This window comes from Neocloeon triangulifer, unplaced genomic scaffold, assembly GCF_031216515.1.
Source record: "Neocloeon triangulifer isolate White Clay Creek 2 clone unplaced genomic scaffold, ASM3121651v1 ptg000015l, whole genome shotgun sequence".
NCBI lineage: Eukaryota > Metazoa > Arthropoda > Insecta > Ephemeroptera > Baetidae > Neocloeon > Neocloeon triangulifer.
The window spans coordinates 553,433-571,317 of NW_026775557.1; the positions used below are offsets into that span (position 1 = coordinate 553,433).

Sequence of the window (17,885 nt, forward strand, 5' to 3'; positions counted from 1 at the left end):
TTTTTTAACATTTCTGAATGAGCCAAATTTATTTTAATTTCACGTCTTGTAAAATAAAGCAATTTTCATAGTTTAATTACAAGAATGAACTTGGAAGTGAAATGATAAAAAAATTGCATAGACTTCACTTCAACAGTCTAGAAATTATAAAATTAAACCATAAAAAATAGAGCATTACAGATAAAAAGGGGAATGCAAATATGAAATCAAAAATTCTGTTCATGGTTGAAATTTTGTCAAATTTTAGTGGGTTTTGCCAAGGAAGTTGTTTATATCCATGACCAGGGAGGAAACAGCCAGGGGTCGCAAGGGGTTGCCCAGAAAGATGGCCACGTAGAAGGCAAACAGGTGCAGAATGGGGCTATCCAGGTGCAGCGACGAGAAGGCGATTGCCCTCTGAGTGCAAAAGGCCAGGAGAGCGAACAGGCTGCGAGAAGTCAGAGCGATCTGCAGACCGATGGCGCAGTTCAGAACCCTAAAAGAAAGTGTTATTGAAAATTTAAAGGTTTGATTTTCTTAAAGTTATGGAAAAAGCAAAAATATTTAAACAATTTAATTAAATTTTGAAGAATTAAGCTACATTAAGTCTGCGGAAAGTAGGAAAATAATTGCAAAAATTCTTATAAAAATAATTTACACAATAATAGCATAAAAATTGAATTTTGTATTAAAATATCTACATTGCAGCTTTATTTATTTAGATTTTTAGGACGAATGAAATAAAAATGATCAATATACCAAAAGATTTTGTTCAAAACGTGGATCATAGGGCCCAAGATGGAATGGTTGCCAATCTTCTGGAAAATGGACTCAGGAGTGAGCATCGCAACTGCCCTGAAAACAAAAAAATCACTTAAGAGTATCCCGGAATAGTTTTATCCAATGATTAAAATTTACCAGCCGCAAATCGCAATCACCGTCATGCTTTCGACGAAATCGGTGCCCTGGAGGGTGAACCTGGCGTCGTCTTAGAGGAACATGCAGTGCTGTCCGAACATCCTGGCCGTCAGCCAGACCATCGTTTCAGCCACGTAGGCGCAGCTGAAGCTCAACTGGACAAAGGCCAGCGCGCTTAGCAGCACCGAAGACCGCACCGTCTCCATCACGCCTGCGGCAAGAACGTTACAAGAATTTCTTCCAAGCAAGATTTTTTCAAAAATTATGCTTACCAGACTTTTGCCACTGGACTCGAGTCTCGGCGCCCATGCTGTAGCTCACAAGGAAGAGCAGACAGCGCGAAAATGCCTTAAAAATCCTCAAGGAGTTGAAAAACGACAGCATGATGATTTTGAAAATTCGCTTTGAAGAGTGATTAGTTTGAATTCGCGCAAAAATGTGACGTTAAGTTTCAATTGTTGCGATATTCAAAATCAAATGAAGATTGTTTAGACCATTAGCTGATTTTTCCATTGTTGCATAAATGCAGATGGCGATATCCTAGTTTTAGGGACTTCATAAGTCAAAACTGAGTCAAAACAAGTCTTTACAACAATTTGAAATATTAATATTAGTCCCATTGTTGTAAAAACTTGATCTGACTATATCTCAAAAAGGATCGTTAAATGGGGTTAGCAGCAAGAAAAAGTAGATATTTGCAACGGCCTGTAAGTAACAAGTGTCACAATAAATTTTTTAATAATGTATTTTTTGTAACGCTTGAAGAGTTTAATTAATTTTATTTTAAACTAATATTTTGAATTATTTTATTTTACGTAGAGACAGTACATTTTAAAATTTTTTATTGTTTTGTTATTTTTTTACCAGCATTGTATTTTTAAATGATAATTAAATGGGTTTTGAAATCAAGAACAATGTCACAGTGTAATTAGAATATGTCAAAAATGGTTTTGCAGAAATTTACACTAAAAGAGATGATCATGGAAGTGAAATTTTATTAAAAACAATTTTTAATTTTTACAATGAGAAAAAGCCCGATCTCCTCACTTCTATTTTAAAAATATATTTAATTTGTTCACGTTCTGGGAAATGATAAAATGTTTACAAATCAATTGATATATTGATATATTTCTATTTTTCTTCACAAAAATATATTGACTTATATATAAGTAAATTCATGATTTTAAACCTTCATGCAGCAATTGTGCATTAAATTTGTTAATGCACCACTATGAATGGACGATCAAAGTGCAATTAAAGTGCCGTGGCGGTAATGAAATAATTGTTTAGCTCGAAGAGCGGAAGGAAGCGTTTAAATGTCACCCCAGCTGGCAGCTCAGCTATTTTATATTATTGCAGCTTGGCAGTGGAGCCAGCGAGAGAGGGTGGCTCTGCTTTTGCGTGTATGATTTGTGGCCTCTGGGGGGAGATGTCACGCCGAGCGGCGCTGTGGGGATGAATGAATTCATTACACCGAAGGCCTCTCCTAAATCATGCTGCGACGCCACCGCGCCGCTAGTCTATTAAAACCGCGCGCTGCACTAAATCTGAATGTAATTAACGGCCGTTATTACGCCGTGTGGAACAAAAAGAGAGATAACCCACTGCCGAGAGTGGAAACGCTCTGTCTGGCGATGCACCTCGCAAAATAGTCACACTCGCTGCCTTTCGATGAATAATTTCTCAGCCCGAGCAAATTGCAAATCGGATTTTAGGGTGGGATTATAAATGACATTTACTTCATTATTCCTGGAAATACAAAATTATGGTCCGTGGAAAAGAACATGATGAAATAATTCAGGCATATAATATTTCAATTTTAATTAATTTACATGGTTCACGAAATTCCATGCACAACGTTTATAAAGAAACGATGTTATATCAAGACCCTTTCGAATATTCTAATTAATTTTAATTAACTGCAGAATAATCTCCATTGAACAGTGAGGATCTAGTAAAAAATATACTGTTTAATACTAAATTTTATAACATTCCAATTCACTAAGAGGAAACGTTTATTTTTTAACTTATAATTAATTGCAAAACAAAACCAAACGTTTTATAGCAAGTAAATTATTTTAATTTAAAAGGTATAAATATAGAAATTAAAATATTAGTAAATATTAAATATTATTAAAAATAAGCTATTTAGTGCTAAGGTTTTTGAAAAATGATTTGTAAACCATTATTCCTACAAAATTTTTCAACCTAATAAGGGCAAATAACTCAATAAAAGTTTTTGTCGATTAATTTTTTATAGTTTTTCAATTTTCTAAGACGATATGACTGATGCGCGAATTTTAAACAATCTTTTTTTCATATAGGAAACTTTCTTTATTACTTAGTTTTCCTAAACATTTTGCAGCTCCCTGCTGTATAAAAACAGAGGTTGTCCCTATTTATGTTTTCAAATAAATGACCAGATAAAGTTTAGATATCGAATTTGTGCAGTGCAGCAAGGACAAGGGGATGATGATTTGCTGGCAGATTTGAGCGCGGGGAGATTGAAAGAAGGCCGGCGAGAGATTGACAAGCGAGCGCTTATGTAGTATGAAATAAGGCGAAGGGGATGGATATGACTCTGCATGCCGCTTTTCATTCATATCGCTCTCCGGCGTGCGTGCGTGTGTAACAATTTACTTTTCAACCGGTCCGTCTCCCCCTCGCGCATTTTTCGAGCTATAAAAAGCGGCGATCGGCACGACTTGCTCACTTTCTCCGGCTTATCTGCTCGCGATAGATTTTATTGACTTTGAAAGATAGAAGTTTATGCGGGTGGAGAGCGAGCGATTCAACGATTTATTTATAATTTCAACAGACGTGCATGGGGGACAACAACTCTTTTTCCTCCGACTTGCTCAGACATAAGTAGTACAAGACGGAGCAGCGTATTGGCGAAGTAAAACGATTTGGGGTAGCTCAGCCGTATCGGAATCTCTCTGGCCCCTTCTATTGCTGGGCAAATCTCATTCCTTTCAAGCTACCCGAAATGTCTGTTGGCAATACAGTTATTTTGAAAATCATTTCCTGAATCTATTTCCGCACAGAAAGAACAGGGACGGAAAAATGGAAAATTTAATAAAATAAAATTCAATTCAAAGGACTAGAAGTTGAATTTCAAATTTGAATTGTATTATATTTTTAAATGATCAAACAACATAGAAGAAAAATGCTTTAAAATTAAAATAAATATTTGAAAAAATAATTTAAAACTCGTACAAGGATTTAATATTGTTCAGTGCTTCCAATTTAAACAAAAAACTGAATTTAATTACTGAAATCAAATTACTGTATTTCACTTATCTCGTTTATTGAACTTTTTATCAATAGTTATTAAATTTATTACCTGAATAGTTCTGGTTATGCTGTTCCGCCGAACACTGCCGTCGAAAAGGCTGCAGGCGTCCGCTTTTTGCAGGCGCTCTTCGTTTTATTCTCTCTCCTGCGGCTTTCAAGACCGTGAGTGAGTGCAAAACAAACGAGGCAGCGTCAAGAAAACTAACTTGTCGCAATCCATTTGGCCATTTCCGTCGCGAGAACCGCGGAAACAAGTGGCCATTTGTCATCGGCGGGGTCGAGCGCAGGAAACGCCGCGTAATCGATTGAAAATCGCCTCTCACCACTTTAATCTGCCCTCTTTTCTGCACAGTCACGCTCAGTCAGATAATGGTAAAAAATTGAGTGCACATGATTTTTCAAAATAATAAAATCAAAGATTGAGAGAGAAATTCTCCAGATTTCTGATGTATTAATTTTTAGTTTTTTTGGGGGATATGAAAAATTTCCGCTGGTTTTGTGGTGCAATATTTTGCAAAGAGCGACGCATCTTTATATTGCTGAGCAAATAGTAGTTTGTGTGCGCGGAGACAGACGGATGGAGAAGCGAAGAGAGCAAAATTAATATCAGAGCACGCGGCTGTGTGGGAAAAGCTTTTCTCTGTCAACAGTATACAGCTGTAGATATTGCAGAGCGCAGGGGAGGTCCTCCAAGTCTAATCCATTGTCTCCTGATATTCATGAGCTGAAATGACAATTCTCAGCCAAGTCATCAAAATTTCAAGCACCGTTTCGCTGCTCGCAATATTACATCTCTCTGCAGCAGTCAACAAGGCATTTTATTGCCAAATAATGGGTGCTGTGGAGAGTGAGTGACGCCGCGAGTGTGTGCGGTTTGTTCCTACAATTGGCGAACTAATGATTTGCAACAAAGGATCTCAGTTTTTAGTGTGCTTTATTTGTGACATAGAGCTAATTTTTATACTTTTAAATGTAATGGAGACAAGATAAAATAATGATCTTTTTTAATTGTTCCATTTTTTTCATATTTTAGCATTGGCTAAGGCAGAAAAAAGATAATTGTAATTAATAATTAATATTATATATTTGATTTATCATAAATTGCTGGAAAGAATTTTTATATAAATGTTTTAGTAAGACACACATATTATTTTGTTTTAATACAAGGCCTTAGGCATGTGAACATTGCAAAAAAAAACACTTAATTAATACAGATAAAACATTAAAATGTTTATGTTTTAAATAAAAATTGAAATAAAAAGTTTTTGTTAGCTTTTAATTATAATATTAAAATAAAAATAAATTATAAACTATAATATCTTATTGTGTTGTACAAATAACTTTTAAATTATTAATTATATTATTTCACCCTTTAAATTACATAGCATGAAATGTAAAATTGAATACAAGAGTTACCAAGATAATTACTTCACTTTCGTAATAAATTTCATCTCTTGCAAATATGTGTGTAACCTTTACACTCGCAGACCCTGGCGAATCTCAACTCCCGGCAAAGCCATAAATTAACCGGCAGACCGTTTGCAATTTATGGGCGCGCGCAACTGCACGATTTATTTGCAACAGCCAGAGCTGGAGCGGATGTGGCCCAGTGGAAAAGTTTCCTTACGCAGAGGGCATAAATCTCCGTCCAACTTTTGACGGCCCGGACAACCAAAATGGACACGCCGGATTTTTTCTCCATTAATTAGATTATATTCTTTTCCGGGCGAGACGCAAATAACAAGCGCAGCATCTCTTAGGTACACAAATTCAATGCACCCGAGATATGGAGAGAGATATGAAAAAGCAGCGGCCGAGAGCAGCGACGTCATATTGAGTATTGATTTCCAATAGATATCAATGCCGATGGATGCACTTGCTCGCCGCGCGCGCTACATTCCGTATTATATTTTATGAGCAAAAGAGCACGACCAGGCCAGACCTCCTCAACAGGAGGTTTTAGCCAAATCTCATTACCTTTTACTGCGGCGCATCGCAGAAACGGAGCTCACAGTCAAGAGCATTTATTCTCGAACATATGCAAGCAATTCCATCATAAATAGCTCCGTGCAATGATAGAGCTTAAGAGATGATATGCAATTCATTGGAAATGTTCAATTCTTCGGATAGCTATAAATATTCTTTGATGCATTCTAATTTTTTTCCTTAATTTTGAAGAAAACATTTATAAAATAGAATAGAAAAATTTCTTAATTCTCTAATAAAAAATTGATTCACTAGAGACGAAAAAGACGATTTGAATGTTATAAAAATGTTAAGAGAAAATAATAGATCTTGATATTTTATCTGCATACTTATAACTTTCAAATAAAAACTCGTTTTTCTATCAAGAAATTGTCAAATTTGTTGATAAATATACAATATGGACATGGATATCTTGAGTTTTCTTTATACTTTGAAATAAAACGCTTTAAAATTTGCCCCACTCCTGATTCTAGCTGATATAAATCATAATATTGATTTCTAATAATCAAATCCTACTCTCAACAAAAGGAGTTAAAATACTTTATTACTACTTAATTTCTCCAACAAAAAATTTAAAGTTCTGATTTATATTGCTTATTCTTTAAGATTATAGATGAGCGTATTTGAGCAATTATTCTTATTTTTTCTGCAATTCGCTGCCAAAAATGAAATAAAATTTGTTTCTTCTCTTTTTAACCAATTTAAAATTTGGTACTGACCAAGGAAAAAAGAAAATAATAAATTGAAATAATTTCTTGGCAGTAATGTGGGTTTACCGCGGCGGCCGTGTCTCTTTTGATGTCGGGCGTTTTAGCAGACATCTGCTAGTTTTAAACCCTTTCTTCTCTTTTTTTTCTCCAATTTAAGAATTTTTGTACAGACCGAGAAGAATAAATAATAATAATAGTAATCTATGTGACTTAAATATTGCTGTAATTAAATTAACTCGTTCAAGTTGTTTTCTAAAATATTCTTAAAGCTTTATTGGAATTTTCGCTGCACACAGCATCGCTTAGAATGTGTAGCACATGCACACAAGGCCCATAAAGCTCCAAATTTAAGCACCGAGAACATTGCCAATTTGGCAGCGGCTCTCAGGGGCCGAAAGGGCGCGCGATTGTGCAATTGGGCGCCGAAGGAGCAGGTAGGGCATTGTCGGGATTGGATTGCAGCGAGCGGGGCCGCACACCTCCACCTGCCTTATTACGGCGGCGGCACTGCACGTCAATCCAATTTGGAGTTTTGATAACAAACGGCGGCGGTTGTTGTTGCGCGAGTTGGTATCGCGATTGGTATGCCGCGGCAGCGGGGGCGGCGCGTCCTGCCCGGCGAGCGGCGCCGGGCCCGCCTCCGGGCGAGCGCAACCGCACTGCCGACGACGGTGCTCGACACTTGCTGCTGCTCGTCTCCGCTCGCAAAGGACAAAACCGCCCCGACCTCTGAGCCGAGTGCAAGCACAGTGAATGGACCCTTAGCAAAGTGCGCAGTGTCGAGAGACAGTTTCCACAATTGCGAAAAGCCAGCAGGCCATGGACCCCAACCTGGTCGACGACTACGGCGAGTACGTGGAGGAGTTCAACCTGGACCACCTCCAGCCTGGCCAGCAGGTCAAACGCGAAATCCTCGGTGACCGCCGCGGCCCCGTGGTCGCGAGCAACCCAACGCCCATGGCCAGCCCCAACAGCCTGATTCACCAGGGCGGGCCGGCGCCGCCGCCCCCACCGCAGCAGGTGTTGATCGAGGGCGGCGCCGCCGTCTTGTACGGCGGCCAGCTGCACAGCATGAACAACCCCCTGGCGTCGCCCACCCCGCAGCTGCACCAACTGATCCCTCAGGGTCAGCCGCCCGGGCCTCTGCAGCCGCAACACGTCATCCTTCAGCAGGGCAAGCCAGGTGAGAATCAGCAGGGCATGTTCACAACCATGACTCCTTCTACGCCAGGGACTCCGCCTGACACGCCGCCGACGCCGCAGAACGAGTGCCACAACAGCTCGCTGCCGCCGTCGCCGACCTTCATGTCCAACGGCCTGCAGCCAGGGATGCACCTGGCCGAGGACGGCAACTGCTGGGTGGCGACCGGAATGCGCTACAATGGCGAGGCCGAAGGTCCTCTCGACCTGCGGGGCGGCAACGAGCCCCTGGTCATGGAGGTCTGGCCGCCCAACCTGGGCTCAGGGCACCACCAGCGCCTGGGCCACCAGAAGCACAGCTACCTGGATGACCACCTTGACTCGCCGATGGCCCTTCAGGGACACATGGGTATGGGCATGGGTATGGGTGGCCGTGCGATGAGTTTATCGCCGGACAGTAGGTGCACGTCAGTCTCCTGCAGCAACAGCATAATTCACTCTACGGGGCCGGCCGACGCCTTCCTCACCGACGAGCTGCTCATGTCCCTGAGTGTCCGCGAACTGAACAAAAGGTTGCACGGCTTCCCCAGGAGCGAGATCGTCCGATTGAAGCAGAAGAGGCGGACGCTGAAGAACAGGGGGTACGCGCAGAACTGCCGCTCCAAGCGTCTGCAGCAGAGACACGAGCAGGAGACGCAAATCCGAAGTCTGCAGTCGGAGCTGCAGCGGGTGCGGCACGACTGTGGTCGGATGAGGCAGGAGCGCGACCACTACAGGGAGAAGTGCATGATCTTGGAACGCAGGCAGCACCACATTTCGCAGCAGCACCAACACGACCTGGAGGCCATCAGCAACAACAACAACAACAATCCGCAGCCGCCGCCTCCGGCCGCCAACGGCAGTTCGCCCTCGGACCCGAGCAACCCCAACTCGCCCGAATTCCAGCAACTGCACGCCGTGGCCGCTTCTTACCAGTGACACGGGGGCGCGGGGCCCCTCGCCCCCACCGCCCACCCCCAGTGGTGCAAGCCGCCTCCACACCGGCCCCAGCCGCCCTCCGGCATCCACCTGGCGCCGCTGCACACGCTGACGGCGCCGGCCCACCAGTGCCACTGTTGAGTGAATTCTTTACTCGGACACCCTCGCAGGTGCCGCAGCCCTTGCAAGTGTAAATAGTTTTTTTCTTAAAAAAAAAAAAATTCAACAGGACGTTTGGACCTTTCGACGAGTGTCAAAATGCATATCCGATTTAATTGCTTTTTGGTTCATTTTGGGTCGGTTATGTTTTGAAATAATTTTTCATTGAAATGCACAAATTTATAAAGTCGCTGCGTAAATTGAAAAGGTTCTTCGGTGCGCGATTCATTTTTGCAATAGTTTGTTTCGTAACAGTCACATACTTCATTGCATTTATTTGCTCACACTATATCCATAAATATGTATAGAAATAATATATAAACTCGGTGAAGTGTATGTATATCGTACCTGAAAAATTACATTCGAGCGACACATACCCCGGTCTCTGTGTTGTTAATGATTGTTTAATTGTTGATGGTTGTATCCCCGCGACTTATGAGAGGCACAAAACGCCCCATATAAAATTAATAATTCTCATCTTGCTCTTAACTTTTCTTACTGTTGTTAAATTTAAAGAGAAATTGGAAGAAGAAAAATATTAAAATGATGTACATGTGATTCTACTCGCGAGAGAGTGCTGAATGTGCGGCAAATCAAAAAGACAAAACTCGGTGCAAGTGTTTTTTTAATTAATTGGAAGGTCATTATGCAATCAGGAAGTGGTATTTAGACTGATTGGTTCAAAATCTCTCTCTGATTAATTTTTCTGAATTTTCATGCAAAAGTGGAGATAATAATTAACGTTTAATGATGCGTATGATTAATCGAGGAGAGACAATGTGATTGTAAATTTAAGTCGTGCGGATGAGTTTAAAAATTGTCTTTGCGAATTATTTTCATTTCTTACTAGTGAATTTAAAAAAAAATGACAACGAAAAACTACTTTTATTAATTTCTTTGATGTTTCTTTTGTGTTTTTCATTAGATAAATATTACGTGTTTGCGGTCAGTGAATGCTGAATGTACACAAAATGTTTTACGAAAAAGGGTATGTAATTTTACTACAAGTACTATTATGTCAGGAAATATTAAGAAATAAATGTCATTGTTTTAAAATTAAATAAAAACTGCTTTTCCTACCATGCCTTCAATGCGACTCCCACTCAAAAATCTTTCAAAGTGAGTTTAAAAAAAATGAAATTAATTCTAAATAAATAAATTTATATCCCTTTGAGATATTTCTGTCTGGGAGTTGCAACAACTCAAAAGAAAATGAAACTGCTCAATATAATAAAACACGAAGAGAATAGAAGCCTTATAAATTGAAATGAAAGTGAACAATAAATATAAAGATCAATATATGAACTGAAAGTAAAATGAGCTATGATTTCATAGCAATAAAAGATAAGCAAGTATAAAAAAAAATTATTTGAGACAAATTAAATTTGGTTGCTGGCATATTTGAATAGGAAGTTGCGGATTGCCCAAGTTCGGCCGCCGAGCGTGGAAGTATGTGCTGGACGAGCAGTTTTTGAAGTAGGTGAATTTTTTATCAATGAAATCAAACCGATCAATTATTGGAAGCGCCGGAAAGTGCGTGCTGGCGGTGCACGCATTTTACGCACGCTTTCATTTAGCGGCGGTGGCGGACTGAGAGGCCAAACACCCAGCCACATAATAGGTATTTTTTTCTTTCAGCACATTTCCGCCTCTGGTCGGACGCAAAAAGTGCAGGCGTGGAGGAAAAAGTGCTGCGGCCGACGGGCGGAATAAGCAGAAAATTCATTCAAGTCAGGCATTCTTCAGGTGCGAAGAGACTTTCTTGCAAATCTGCACACCCTCTCCGATTCCCTTTAATTTTTTGGAAATTATTCATCCATATTAATCTACGAAACTTTATATTGCATTAGATTTTTAATTTCGAAAGTCTCACTTACAGAATAGTATTATTTTCAGACTAAAAAATCAGCAAACTTGAGAGTTTTAACCAAAACGATCTCTGTGTTTTTTTTTTCGTCACTGACTCAATCGCGAACCTACGATAATAAGCGATTCAAGTGAGTTGATACAAAGTTCAGTGGATCACACATTTAAGATGATGGTGTATGAATGGTTTTACCCCAACTTGATCTTGATAGAGGAAGGCAGTGTTTTGAATTTATTCAAACCAACTGATAAGATTTCTTAAATTTGCATTTTTTAGTTTAATTATTAATTATCTTCAAATTTAACATATAACTTTATGCTTAAAAAATATACACACAATATGATATCTTTTTATTTACTTCTGTTTTTATTCTTCCAAACAAGTTTCAAAAAGTGAAAGTAAATCATGGTTTAAAAAAATTTTCAGGATAATTTAAAATTATTAATAATGCCTACATGTATAATTATTTTTAATTGAATTTAATAAGTTTAATATAAAAAAAGTATGCGAATAAATGAGCCTTCAATTTTTTTTTGTTATAATTCATCTCATCATAACCGCGTATACAAACGAACGAGTTGTCAAAGTGGAGTGATTTTCGGGGGGTGCTGAAGTGCAATTAAGAGCGTGTCTCTGGTATCACGTTACAGCACTGCTATGTACAACTCTAATTGCTCGGCAACGTTTTATGTGTGACAAGTCGGCGGCGGCGGACGGGTGCGAGAGAATTTGTCGCTGCTCTTCGGCACGCACCCCTCGGCCACCCCTCGCCGGCTGCCAATCATCGCCAACGCGTGCTCCGCATCCTGATGGGCGCCGATAAGCACTTCTTCTCCTTGTCCGGCCCAATTACCTGCGCGCTCCATAAAAAATCCAGTTACATCCCTGCTCGGACTTTGTTTATTATTTTTGCGCTCGTTTTCAATTTTCGTCTCCAACGCAGAACCCCTAGAGTGAGTAAGAGAGGAGCTGCTTGTTGTGATGCTGCGAGCGAATCGATTTTATGGACGTAAATTGGCTCGAATTGAGTGGCGCGCTCCGAATAACGGAAATGGATGGATAATCCACTTGTGTATTGCTCCAGTTGACGTCCTCTTGTGTATTTCAATTTTACTTCCGAACGAATTGTGTAGATCATTGAAATGATAATTTTTTTGAGCTATATATTTATTTATTGATACTTTAAATGATATAACCAATAACATCTTGTGTAAAATTTAAAAACAAAAAATTAGGTGTGATTATGATATTATTTAATGAAACTGAAATCATGAACTGAATAGATTTGAAAAGAAATAATTCATTTTAAGGGCTTTAATTGCAATAATAGTAAAACAAGTCAGACTACAATAATTGTTCAAGCTTCTAAAAAATTATTTATTTCAGTTAAATTATAAAAATTTATTTAATATTTTACTCATTACCTCTTTCAATTACACAATTGAGTTACATGAAACATAATTTAGTTTTAAAATTATAAAATCAAAGTCAAAATACTAAAAATTACTCCAAGAACCTGATTTACGTAATAAAATGAAATGAAAGTTAATGGTTAAATTATTGCTTGGACCAGATGACTTTGTTGAAATGAATTAGCATCGCAACCCTGCGATGATTACTTTTTTATCAGTTTCAGACGAATTTAATTAAAAATATCTTGATTGTCAGTCGACAATGACCAATAGCTTGGTAGTCCCTTCTCTGCATTTGTGATTTAATTGGCACTCAAAGTCCACCCATTGAAACGCTAAATTATCACGTTTGTCTCTTTTGCATGTGCTTATCAAGAATTGAGTGAAGTTAGGACAGGTCAGGGCATTTCGGGTCAGCCTTGGCCTCTGCTGCTCTGCAATGGGAAACATTTTATTAAACAAAAAGGTCTAACTCGTCTAACTTATACGTTTATAAATACGCGCACGCATATAAAGAAGCGAGATGATTATGTATGTGTCAACACCTTTACCCATTATGCACACTTAAATTCAATAGCCATTATTGTACACGTTTCCAACTGAAATTTAAACACATGCAGATTTATTTAATAAATGAACTGCGTTAAGAAAAATTGTATATTCAAGTTAGAGAACAGTTTGGAGTATTAGTAATAACAAAATTATTACAAACAACATATGAATTAAATGAATATTTTATTTATAACTTTTTACCTTTTTTACCGCGTGTAAAAACACTTTGATGAATACCAAAAAATGAACTCTTTGAACATTATATAAAGGTATAATTTAAGGTTTAACTTATTAAAAATTTTAGTTTGTATATACAACTTTATTTTATTTTAAAATTAAAATTTATGTAAAAAAATATTATTGAAAAATAAATAATTTTTTAATCAAATATAAAAATATATTTATTATAAATATATATTATATTTTTAATTTGTAAAATATTAATTTTTGTATTATGCATGTCTGTAATGCATGCTTTATTTAAAAAACTAATTTTAAATAATAAATTTAATATCAAATAAATATTATAATAATTTATATTACAATTTAATTTTATCTAAATTTTACTATTAATGCTAATGTAGCATCAGGTTCTGATTTTTTTAAATATAATTGTTTTATTAATTAATTAATTGTAAACATCAAGTACTTTAACTGACAGTTGAGTACATACGACTCACTCAGGTCATAAACCGTGGCAATGCACTCATTAAAGAGTGCAGGTCAAGAAGTCTTCACAAAAACTAACCGCTCTCAAGACCTTGTATATGGGCATCTTGATTAATTATATGGATCCAGGGTCATCTTAAGAGAGAGATCATGAAACTTTGAGATTACGGAGCTACAATGTTGCTTGAGCTATTTACGCGTTTTTCATGATATATTTGCTCTTTGTACATAACAATAAATAACTAAATTGCATTTTCAAAATAATTTTGCTATATTAAGAGGAAGGTCTTTGCATGACTTTGGCGTTTTATTATTAATAAATCACAATGGACTTTGCTATAAATTGTTGAAATTTACATAAAACAGCCTTTTGAACCAAAGCTCTCAATAAACCAATAATGATGCATTATATTTTGGGTCTATAATTTTCCTATAAAGGTTTATTTTGCAGAAAAGTCCAATAGATAAATAATGATAAATACAACAGAAGCAATGGCTAGAATTTGATTTCAAATGAACCACAGGAAAAAGTAGATTTCATAAAATCACTATTTGAAAAGAGAATAAAACGAAGCTAAATATTTTTCGTTTTTTTTTATATACATAAATTTCATCGTTAAAATATCGTACCTATTCATAGAAAGGGGACTTGAGGTTGGAAAGAAAGGGATGAAGGATTTGCAGCTCCTGGCTGCGGGTCGAGGCACCGCCGCAGCCCCAACAAAAGCTCTCTGCTCTGTTTGGCGTGGAGCAAAAAGGGCTCGACGGGCGCATTTTGATATATTAAACTGGCGCTGCCGGGGTGTAGCGCGCAGCCCCAAAAGAGAGGCAGGCAGGCAGGTTGCCATAACGACCGCGTCAGCAAAAACGAACCGCCCTTTGAACCCTTCTACCCTTGATACGGCCGCAAAATGGCGATACACCAGAGCGATACAAAACCGCACAAAAGGCGGCCCATTACAATAATGGCGGCCGCGCAAAATAACGAGCTCCGTTTTTCGCCCAACACAGAGACGAAGCCTATTTTATTCCTTCAAATCGTTTCGCAGCAGAAACTCGTGTGTTAGGCTGTGCGGCAGCGGCGACGGCAACTCGACGCCGGCCGACGACGACGACGAGCTGCTCGGCGAAAAGCAACAAGACGCCGGTCTCGCGGCTCTTGTTCGCGGCCTCGCCGCGTCCAATTGGTGCCAATGAAACAATGTTGTTCTTATGGGCACGTGGAGCCGAAAAGTGAGCCCACGCACTCAATATCACCTTTCCAGCATGCGTATATTAAAACTTAAATGTTTCATCTATAACTATCTAGAAATATTCATAATGTAAATTTTATACCATTAATACATATGAAAAGACGAGAATAAATTTATTATGCTACTTTTTGTATTGTTTGTTTATAATTTTTAATATTTTTATTTCACATTCCATTGTTGAAAAATGCTTAATAAACTTTTTTTCTAATTGTAATATTTTCTGTGTTGAACAAAATCTTTTATTTTGCAATTTTACAGTTCTTTTTAAGCTTAATTCAAACTATCTTTTATAGTTTTTACTGGCAGCAATTGCACCAGCTTGAATTTTTCCATTTTTACAAATATTTCACATTAACTTTGACTACTCCGCTAAAAGATTATTAAAATCTATGAATATAATGGATTAATGTTTTACTCAACAGCATCTAGTCTGAATCTATTTAAATCATATTTGAGAAGAATGCAGTGTAAAACTCTGGAAGTAAAATGATCTTTTTGTCATCGTGTTAGAGCCGCTTTTTTAAACGTTCAAAAATTAGTTCTGCCCACTGGCTCATCTTAAAATTTCCTCAAGCAGTTTTCCTCATTCTCGACCTTCGCAATCACTACCATGTGTGTTAGGAGGCAATAAAATTATTGCTGCTTGTAAGCAATTAGTAAATTATTTATTCACTTTCAAAGATTATTTTTATGACATTTTTTTCTCGAAAAATTAATCGCTTATATAAATTGAGCTTCAGTGATGAGCTCATCCTGATATCTAGAAATGCACCAAAAATTGCAAGTTCTGGTTGCATTCATTTGAAAATTTTCCTCAGTAAAAATAGACACATTGCATGTATGGAATTTGCGCTGATCATCTAGTCTGCCGAGGTCAAGAGTCACGTCGATGATTAGTGCAAAAGGCAGTGCAATTAGGAAAATTTGCAGCGATATTTTTCTATATATGAATGTTTGACATCACAAGCTCAATGATTATCAGTAGTTGCCGGCCAGTGAGTGAGAGAAAATATATGACACAAAAAGTTGCAACTGATGCATCTTTAATCAATCTCTCTGTGTTGCCATGCAAATGCGCCATTTTAAATTTATAATATGAAAGGACGAATATTATTTTCAATAATGCATTTAAAAAATCATTGAATTTGAAGCTGAGTTAACACAGAAATTACAATTTGACGAAATAAAAGTTTTAGCAAAATTCCATTGAAAAGAAAAACTACCATCAAGGATTAAAATTTGGTGAAATGAAATTTAAGAATTTGTGTATAAAGCAAAATTTCTATATAAAAAAACCAGATTTGTTTGTTTGAATGACAAAAAAATCTCCACTTGATAATTGCATTACAACTCAACTCCAAAAATTTATAGTTTTAAATAAATTAATAATAAAAATAACATATATTTAACGCATTAATTATTAATTGCAAGGAAAAAAATAATAAATAAAACTAAAGCTTTTAACTCTTACAAAAGCATTAAAACTAGATTTCTAAAGAATCTTGCGCCTCTATAGCAGATAGGAATGCGCGACCCTTGCTAATAATTTTTGTCTCAACGAACGACGTTCTGGCAGCATGAAAGGCAGCCCTGCCTCACCACGATCAATCGACCGCCTAACGTGTCCCTTGTACATGTGCACATATGTATATTTTGCATGTGAGGCACTGCACATAACGTGTTCGCCGACCGTGATGGGTGTTTGTTGTTTTGTTCTTTTAACTTTCGCCGGTGGGGCTTTTTAGCAGCGGCGCTCCTTCAAGGGGCTGTTCGCCCCGAAAGACAGAGAGAGACGTTCGGCACGGGCAACTCTTTCTTTCGAGGGGGTCACTCCGGCGAGATGTGCCTCAAGACGTGCTTTATCGGCGCTGCGGACTCGAGCTAGAGAGTCTATTGTCGCGAGACTGCAGCAGCCCGTGCAAAGAGAGCGACAAGCACGGAGAACGCACACACATCTCTCACCCTTTCGCCTCCCTTCCGCATCGGGCAAACACCCCTTTATTTTACGATCATCTTTGTTCACATAATTATCTGAAAAAAGATTTTCCTGTTAAAAAATCAAAATAATCATCATTATTGATTAAATTTAAAAACAATAAATCAAGTAAAAAATTAGGAAGAGAAAAATTTATAATTTTTTAATTATCCATTAAAATTTGATGTCATATTGTTATTTTTCAGATTAAATTGCATCTTGAATTGTTCTTAAATAATAAATTAAATATAAAAAATTGTACATGATTTTTCTAGAGCTAAATTTTTTCAGAACTTATATTTTTACACGTTGGTTTGTAAAAAAATTAACAAAATAAAAAAAATCTAATTACTACAACAAAAGTGCAACACACTGGAATAAAAATAAAAATAAATGTTTATGCATTGCATGAAATATTACTTTTCTATAATATGCATGCAACTTATGATGTAGTTGTAGTTCAAACCTCATGAAATTTAAATTGAGTAAAAGGACACTTCATTGTTCAGTTTTTATTTTTGCGATGCACTTTTCCATCACATAAGACACAAGTGGGAGGCCACGTGCTGCCGTTTCAATAAAGAGTGCACTGCGCTCTTTGCGAAAAGAAGCCTGTCCAACACCTACACACGTTTCGGTAGAAACGTTATTGAAATGGTCGTGCGATGTTGCAGTGGCGAAAGTGACAACAGAGGGTGAGTGAAAGTCAGTCACGCTTAGCCAGGGGCTTCGGAAAAAAGAACAAATGTACTTTTATAGGTACAGCAACGAGTGCATCGCCCGGCCGCGCAAGAAATTACGTTACACACGCAGCGTCTGCTTGGATCGTCGGATCTCGGATCCCCATAACGAAAAATAAAAATACAAAGTGTTGCTTAAAAGTAATTGAATCGATTAAGATAGTAAAAATAAGCACTTTCACAAGGAAATTTTCAGTTTCAGATATAATTTTTTTCCTGGATTTAATTGTGTCATTCACTGATAAAGTTA

At 37.7% G+C, this 17,885-nt stretch overlaps 2 protein-coding genes across 2 annotated transcripts; one reads left to right on the plus strand and one right to left on the minus strand.

Moving 5' to 3' along the window:
* Nucleotides 1-243: 243 nt before the first annotated feature.
* On the minus strand, nucleotides 244-1,300 carry LOC132202600 (uncharacterized). Its single transcript, XM_059629604.1, has 4 exons — nucleotides 1,170-1,300; nucleotides 898-1,108; nucleotides 739-834; nucleotides 244-475 (listed from the first exon to the last, which is right to left on the minus strand). The coding sequence occupies exons 2-4, from the start codon at nucleotides 921-923 to the stop codon at nucleotides 244-246; spliced, it is 354 nt and encodes a 117-aa protein (XP_059485587.1). The 5' UTR covers nucleotides 924-1,108; nucleotides 1,170-1,300.
* Nucleotides 1,301-7,548: 6,248 nt separating this feature from the next.
* On the plus strand, nucleotides 7,549-10,234 carry LOC132202591 (transcription factor MafB-like). Its single transcript, XM_059629590.1, has one exon. It carries the CDS (start codon nucleotides 7,710-7,712, stop codon nucleotides 9,006-9,008), a length of 1,299 nt encoding a protein of 432 aa, XP_059485573.1. The 5' UTR covers nucleotides 7,549-7,709; the 3' UTR covers nucleotides 9,009-10,234.
* Nucleotides 10,235-17,885: the final 7,651 nt, after the last annotated feature.

Coding starts and splice junctions, on each gene's coding strand:
- LOC132202600 (XM_059629604.1), bottom strand. CDS start 923: ATGACGGTGATTGCGATTTGCGGCTG. Junction 835..897: donor GTGATTGCGATTTGCGGCTG/GTAAATTTTAAT, acceptor TTTTGTTTTCAG/GGCAGTTGCGATGCTCACTC. Junction 476..738: donor GTTTTGAACAAAATCTTTTG/GTATATTGATCA, acceptor ACTTTCTTTTAG/GGTTCTGAACTGCGCCATCG.
- LOC132202591 (XM_059629590.1), top strand. CDS start 7,710: ATGGACCCCAACCTGGTCGACGACTACGGCGAGTACGTGGAGGAGTTC.